Source organism: Chinchilla lanigera, unplaced genomic scaffold, assembly GCF_000276665.1.
Source record: "Chinchilla lanigera isolate Chin_1 unplaced genomic scaffold, ChiLan1.0 scaffold00048, whole genome shotgun sequence".
Lineage (NCBI taxonomy): Eukaryota > Metazoa > Chordata > Mammalia > Rodentia > Chinchillidae > Chinchilla > Chinchilla lanigera.
Genome location: NW_004955449.1, coordinates 7,361,523 through 7,369,608, shown reverse-complemented (window position 1 = coordinate 7,369,608; position 8,086 = coordinate 7,361,523). Strand labels below are relative to the sequence as shown.

Here is an 8,086-nt window from a genome sequence, read left to right as displayed (position 1 = left end):
TATTATTTCATGTAGTGATCACATCTCCACGGGTTGTGGGCTATGACCTCCACTGAACTGATGTGGAAACAGAAGATCATTGAATTTAAGGGACATATCTAAAAGAATGTTAAGCTATCAGGTTTCAGGGTCAGAACTTAAATTCAGACCTTATGTTTCTGGGTTTTGTGCTCTGTCCAACAGCTCTATCCTTGTCAGATCTAACAAGTGAATTAAACCAAGGTTATTTCTTGACAAATTCATAAAATCCAAAAGTGAAAGGAAGGAAAATAAATATCATGCCTTAAACTACTAAAATACCAAAATATTTTAGAAAAATGAATTTCTAGAGCTTCAATTTAAAAAGTCTAATGAGACAAAACTTTAAATGTAAGCTGTGTAATGACTGCATTAAACAGAAGGTTGATGGTGAAAATGTGCACCTCACTCATTGTCACCAAAAGAACTGTCTCCTTTGTTTTGCTCCATTTGCAACCTCTACCTATCATATCACAGCCATAGTTTCAGGATGGGTATAAAATAGGATGAGTGAAACCAGCATGTACTTCAGATACCTAATTTCTTACTTGGAGAGATCAGAAAATGTGCAAAATTAATGAGAGGCCAGGAAATGTCAAAAAGCATTAAGGAAATTGTGCAAAAAATCATTTAACAGTCTCAGAGAAAGTTTATTTAGAAATTTTACCAACGTATAGATCTGGGTTTGTTGGAAGATATACATGGTACCAGAACTTAAAGTTACTTGACCAATGGAAAATAAAAATGTAAATCTAACATATTTTTATTTTAGTTTGAATCCTTGAGAGCTCTATGGACAGGTACACTTCTCAGGTTACTCAGGGTAAGAACATTTACAACCTTCCTTTCAATCTCTTCTGCCAACCAACAACTCAAAGCTATAGCTCAGTTGAAGACACTACCTGTTATTTGCTGTAAGTTGCAACTTCGACCTTTCCTTAGAGAGCCTTGAGCTTATTTAGTGAGGCACAGTACTTAATTCTATTTGCAGAGTTTTTCTGTCCAAGTTTCCACAAATTAAATGAGATCATTCATTGCTTCTCCTTAGGCAAGAGGGACTTACATTGCTTGTTCACATTTAACACCCTAATGTCTTGCTTTCGTAGTCTAATATGTAATAAGAAATCAGTGATGGAGTTAAATATACTGTAAGACAACATGAAGTTTTTATTGCCTTTGAATGGCTCTGTGGAACCTAGACCCCTTGTATTTCAGAGAATTGCATATTTTGGGAAGGATATAAATATAAAATGAACTTGATATAAGAAAATGGAGGAGAATGCATGCTCTCTCCTTAAGAAATAAAAATTAACATGAAGAAATTGTGTAATCCACATAAACAATTCCATGGGTGAAATTTGTCCTAAAGCTTTGCCAGTTTTTGAATTTGATTTTACCTCCTCTTCCATAATGGGAATATGATTTAAATGAGTGCCAGATTCGTTTATACTCCCTAGAACAGTGTTCCAAAAAGTATAGCAATACAGTCTTTGGATGAATTGCACACCCATTACTGTGACCTAAAAAGGGAAGAGAAAATGCATGAGGGGAAGAAAGGCTCACATTAGTTTAAGATAAAGAAATGAATTTCAGCAGTCACAGTAGATTGTAGTAACTAAGTACAATGAACACCTACTCTATAACAGATTGTTTATGATTGCTCAATATGGCAGGTATAAATTAAATGATTCAATTAATTAAGGTAGAAGTGTTAACTCTAAAAAAGTGCAGGAAAACCGGTGGAGATGTAAGGTAAACTGACAATTATGGTCCTTTTTTTGGTCTTTGGTTTTTTTTAATCTTGGTTTTATGCCTAAGACTAAGGGCAGGCATGTTCAAACAATCAAAGCACAAATGAAACTATCTAATGGGAATATGTTTATATATATCACATGTGGCTTGGATAATTAATTGATGTATAATGATGTTTTAGTAATTCAGGATTTGAAAAAGAATCACATAATTCTTGCATGAATTATTAGGAACAGTGATAATTATTTAGAGACACAAGGGAAAACACTTCATTTTATACCAATTTTCAATTTCTTAAGAAGAAGCAGTGGCAAACCCAAGCATGCTAGCTCATGTGTGCAAGATTAGGGAAAAAAAAACCAATTAATCATGGGAATATAGTATTTTTAAACTTACAGGGGTAAGTAAGGTTGAGGTCCTTTATGTAGGGTAATAAAGGGAACCAGATTAGCAAATGTAGTTTAGATGTTTCACCTAATTAAGGAATAAATGTTACATATGAAGGGAATATTTCATGGTAAAGAAGTATCTAAGATTAAAGGAATTAGTTGGATGTGAAATCATAACTCATATTGTCAGTATCTCCTTCTAAGGATACGTTAGAAGGGTAAAAGAAACATGCAAATTGATCTGTCCCAAAAGTAAATGGCCAGCAAGCAGACCTAAATTCTAGGGCTTTGAAGTTCTCCAAGCACCTGCTAGTATGGAAGCAATGTGTTTAATATCTACATTTTAATCCTTGAATAGAAACTGAAAACAAATTCAACACAGCAATGAAAATAACCTCAAGCAACAGGAAAATGGGAGAAAGATTTGACTTGGAGAGGCATTCTAATGCCAAAATGCTCTTTTAGAGCTTAAATAAAATTTCTGGTGATTCTGGTTTCTCATAATACTTTCATGCCAAAGACGACTTTCTAGAACTACCCTTTTCTGTAAATATGATGGATTAACTATTTAATAAAACACAAATTCTCACACTCTTTAACCTCACAAAATTACCTGAGGAGGTAGCATATCAGGTGGATATTGTGTTGTCTATGCTCACACAACTTCGTACAACTTTTTCATCCAATGCTTACACATTTGCTTTGGTAAAAGTGTACAAAGTAATCAAGTGCTAAATTAAAACATTAGTTGCCAATACATTTAAAACTACTAAGATTTAGATTTTTAAGTGTTATATTTGGGTGAAATGACTGCGCATTGCTAGCATAACTATAAAATGCAGAAGATATTTTGAAGAGGGAAGGATGAAATTTACTGCTTGAAGCCATGCTCTCTCATGAAAATCCCAGAAGAAATGAGTGAGTGACTTAACACAACTCACTGAAAATATTTTTAAGTACTATTCCAAATAGATTTTTTTTTAGTTATACTTTAAATTTATTATAAATGTGTGTAAAAATTTACAGTGGACTGTAAACTTCTTGAATTTAGGTTTTACTTCTTGTTTCCCATAATGGACCTGTTCCTCACACAATGTCTCATAGCTAGGGCATATCAGTTAATATTTCTCTTAATAAGATGAATATATGTTGAGAAGAAAATTAATTTCAGAGAAATGTATCAAGCACTAAATTACCATTGTCTATTATTTTCATTAGACCTATGATATAAAGTCATGGTAGGTACAGTAGTTGAATTTTCTAGAGGGACATCAAAAGTTTCAGTGAAGTTTAAGGTATGAAACATGATATGTGATGTATCAAAATCAGAGGATGGATTCAAAATGTATATTCTCCAACTTTCAGTGTTTCCCATAATAACCTGAAATACTATGTTCATAATTCAATTCCATAACTTCTTGAGTGATACTCGATTATAGTAACTGTGGTTGTCCTGAGAGATTTGGTTTCTTCAAAGTTAAATATGTCACATTTTTTTCTTCAGAAATATAATATCCTCCCAAATTCGTCAAAATGCCAACAAGTATTATCTAAATTTCTATGCTAAGAACGCTGGAAGATATAATAGAACCTGAAAATTCTTCTTTTAGGATTTTGAGGTATGGCTGAGAAACCAAGGTAAACATATTAATGATGCTAATGAAAATGCCAAAGTATATATGCAGCAATAAAGAAAGGACCTGTAAAAAGATGCATCAGATATAGAAAGCATACCTTGATTGATTTTCTGTTATTAAATCCAAGTAGACACAATTCATCCCATAGTACTAAGGTAGGATCTAAGATTTATTTCTTGACCATTTAGTAGACATTAGTCTTCAACATATTTTGGGGAGGAAAAATTGCATTCTGTAAAGTCTACTCAATATAGCCCAAGATAACAGGATTTATTATCTTAGCTTTTTTAATTTGAAGAAAAATAGAACATTTGTATTTCAGCAAGCTTTGCAACAGAGCTCTAAGGAGCTCAGCTATAGCAGTTCATGGACCTTTACACTAATCATCTGCCATTACCTCAGCTAGCAACTTAATAGGTTTCTGTGCATCTTAGTTCAAATTCTCAAAAGGGAATCTGATTAATTCTGATTAGATTATAGATTGGCTCCTCTGAGGCTGGATAGCTATGCTTGGTTCAATCAGCCATGTCAAGGGAATGATATTGCTAATTAAGGATAAGCAAGAAGGGACAAGCTGGTTCTCTAGTAAAGTTGTTTATGAAGCTGGTACATATTTATTTATATGTAAATGTATAGTAGAAAGCAGAATATAGTACATGGGCATTAATTAAATGATTTATTATTCTGAGAAAGCATTCTTAAAGGCAAATAATTGGTTTTAGTCCCATATACTCAAATCACCAAATGACACACAAGCCACAAAATTGCTTAAATCAAAACCCCGGTGTCTTTCTTGACTGGCTTCTGTGACATACTAGATACAGCCAATCAATCACAAAATTCTAACTTTTCCATATCATAAATAATGTATTATACTGATCTCACCCATTCACTAGTGAACTTTTCCGTTGTGTCATAAAATCCATGGAGAAATGGATTGTGTTTGACATTTTCATCTCGTCTCTATCACCAGGCTTCCACCATTAACCTTGCCTGATTGATACATTGATTGCCGATTTTGAGACTCACAGTAGATGACTTAGCTGAACTCTGACCACAGAAACTATGAGGTAATAAATACATCTGATTTTAAGCATCTGCTCATACGAAATTAATCTTGCCAACTTTCTTTCTGGAGGTAAAAAATTTTAAAATGATGACAAAATCCCATTATAAATTCAGAAAGTTTTATTTTCTGTAACATGGCTTGAGATACAAACCAAAAAATGGATGGACTGGACGAGGAGCCAGTCTGGACAAATCACTGAAGCTTTTTCATTCTCTTCTTCCTCCCTGCCTCTCCTCCATGGTCTGGGCTGACATTGTCGGCCTCTTAGTTATGAATCACAATTGATTATTTGTTGAATGCCATGTCCCCCTTATATCTCTTAATATTTCCTATAAAGTATCATAGAATTATCAGGTGTCCTGTTTTTTTGTCTTACATCCATATCAGCCTTCAACACGTATGTCCCTGTTCTAGGATTAGAGGGATCATTGAAGTCCCACTTGTAAAATAGTGCATAGTCATGGTCCCAAATTTATAGTTTACTATTGATAAAAGAGAGATCATTCAAAATTATAGTTTTCTCTACTTGGTTCTAGGAACCATTATATAGTCACATCTCGAAGACATCCGAAGACCCGCAATAAACCCACTCCATCAGCTGGAGTAATCGCGCGAAGGCGTGTGCTTGTGCTTGTGTTTGTTTGTGTTTGTGTGTGTGTGTATATGTGTGTGTATGTGTGTGTGAGAGAGAGACAGACAGAGAGCAGAGAGACAGAGAGAAATAGAGAGAGGGGGGGAGAGACAGAGAAAGAGAGATAGAGAAAGAGAATGAAAGTAAGCATTAAAATACTCAAACACACATGTAAGGAGCCCTCCTATTTATTGATCACTACCACGTCTGACTATGAGCTTCTAAATGTAAGAGCTGAGTTTGCCTCCTCATTAGGTGATAGCAGTCTTACAGGTGGTGAGTTTCTCCTCTTCCCCTGTTCCTAAAGTTATCTTGAGCCACATACACATCAAGTCTCCAAGCGCTTCGGGAATGCGTTTTTCCGGAAGTACCAGAAGCCCTGCAGATTGCGGTACAATTAGACTGAACAGTTTGGGCATTATCCAGGAGACTTTGGACTTTGTCATAGCTGTCTGTAAAGATAAAGGACTCAGAACATCTGAGAGAGCGCTCAGCTCTTCACCGAAAGACATTGGTGTAATTTCCCTCTTCAAAGTGAGTCCTATACTGCATAAGACAAGTAGGCATTCTATTTCAAAATATGCATGTGGCTTTGTGTGTTCTATACACTTTTTTGACGATAAAGAATTTCAAACAGAAGCTCAGAGTAGGAGGATTCAACAAATACGTAACACAGATATATTGAATCTAAAAATGTGTTTGGATCTTAGCGTCTCAAAAATGTTGGTTTGGATTAGGAACCATGAACAAACAAAACAAAATACTTCAATGCAAACAAAATGATTGTTCTGAAAACATAAAAAACTTACATCTGAATAGTTTCCTGGAGTGTGTGCTTCTATTGGAAAGAGAATGACTCTGGCAAAATATTTATATGTTACTTAAAACTCCATGAATTACCTGTTTTATAAACAATAATTATTACCTCTTTACATAGTGTGATATTATAAAAAAACTAAAATTTTGTACTCGTGGTGGAGCATTAGGTAAGAAATAACTGCTTGAAGATAGTTTTTTTTTTAATTTAGTAATTTTAATGTTTGTTCATTTTTCGTAAAAAGTGTGAAGACTAAAAAGATTCAAAGAAAATCTGTGTAGTCTTTAAAAGATGTAAGGGAATACATAATGACACAAATTTCTGTTTAGCAAATAATTATGTGTTGTTATTTTATATTAATGAAGACAGTTACTACACACAAAATTGTCAGTTGGTGCAGTGCTATCCTTTTATTCTGACTGATTTCATTTATGTACTAGAATTTATAGCTAAACTCTAAAGTAAAAGTGAAAATAAAAGTAAAAATAAAATAGAACAGAAATTTTAAAAAGAAAATATGGTTACTAATGTGTGTAACAATTATATAATCTAGTTTTCTATAAATATGATTTTGTTGTTGTTTTGTCTTTGTTTTTCAGACACAGAAATTCACTACCTACATCGTTTGTCTTGAATTCATTAAATTGCCCGAGCTGGCCTTGAACTTGAGATCCTTCTCACTCAGACTTCTGAATGCTGAAATCACTGACCTATACCACCAAATCCAGAGTAAGTGTGTTTTAATCAGCTAGGCAATCTTAATTGTTCTGATTCTGCAGAAAAATTTTTATTTGAAATATGTAGAAATATTTCAAGGCACAAGTCTTACACATTTTTGCAAAAATGTTTTTCTAATTTAATTACTTTGTTGCTGATGTATTTTTATTTAATATTTTAATAAGGTTGAATGTGCAAAGCATTTTAACAATAGATACATTAAAATTTTTCGTTAGAGTATAATTCAAAAGGGTTCTGAATACACATATATATAGTGATATGCAAAAAGAGAGCCTTAGGTAAATTTTCAAAAAAACTTTGCCTATGTACTGACTTAGCAAAAATATTCCATTCCAAGATACTACATGTCATCCTCAAAATCCTCCTTGAACAAAAAAATTTGCTGTATGAACTAACGATACTAACTGGGAATTAATATTTACATTTGCAAACATTATCAACAATATGTAAGAAGATATACTAAACTTATATTATGTTATATAAAATGAAATAAGCTTTCATCTTATTAAAGTGAAGAAGGTAAATAAAATAATGTATCAGAATAGGATTTGTAAAGTTAAATTTTAATTGAATATGTGAACATATACAGATTTTAACATTGTTTGAAAGTGAATATGGAAAACGGAATTTTGCTGAAGCTGAAGTTGTACATATGAATCCTGTGCATATAACCTCGCATCTAGCCATGGCAGACAGACCAGATGGTGGCTAAGTGAGACACTTAGACGGGGCTTTGGAGATTAAATTGCTGATTTTTCTCTTTCCATATCTCATGAAATGGACCAGTAATGCTACTTTCTACCACTTTCCACCAGAATCTAAATAGCAGCATCTAAAATGACAGTTTCTAAGAATATACAACTGTCATCTGTTGGAGTGATAATGCTCTGAATTTGAAATAAACTGCAACAAATCATACATCGAATAAATACTTCTGTAGCCATGTAGTAAATTATGAATGAGTCTGCACCAAAGTACATTGTGTGTATATATCTATTGGGATGCTTCCTGGAAGAGGAAATTACTATATAGGGA

General features: G+C 33.4%; 1 protein-coding gene across 1 annotated transcript in view; it reads left to right on the top strand.

Moving 5' to 3' along the window:
* Positions 1–5,964: 5,964 nt before the first annotated feature.
* The window catches only part of LOC106149549, a 196,168-nt gene continuing 194,046 nt past the window's right edge, over positions 5,965–8,086 (top strand). Inside the window, exons 1-2 of the mRNA XM_013518693.1 lie at positions 5,965–6,030; positions 6,913–7,042. Coding sequence (XP_013374147.1) covers positions 7,007–7,042 — 36 coding nt within the window. The 5' untranslated portion in view covers positions 5,965–6,030; positions 6,913–7,006. The remainder of the gene's footprint in view (positions 6,031–6,912; positions 7,043–8,086) is intronic.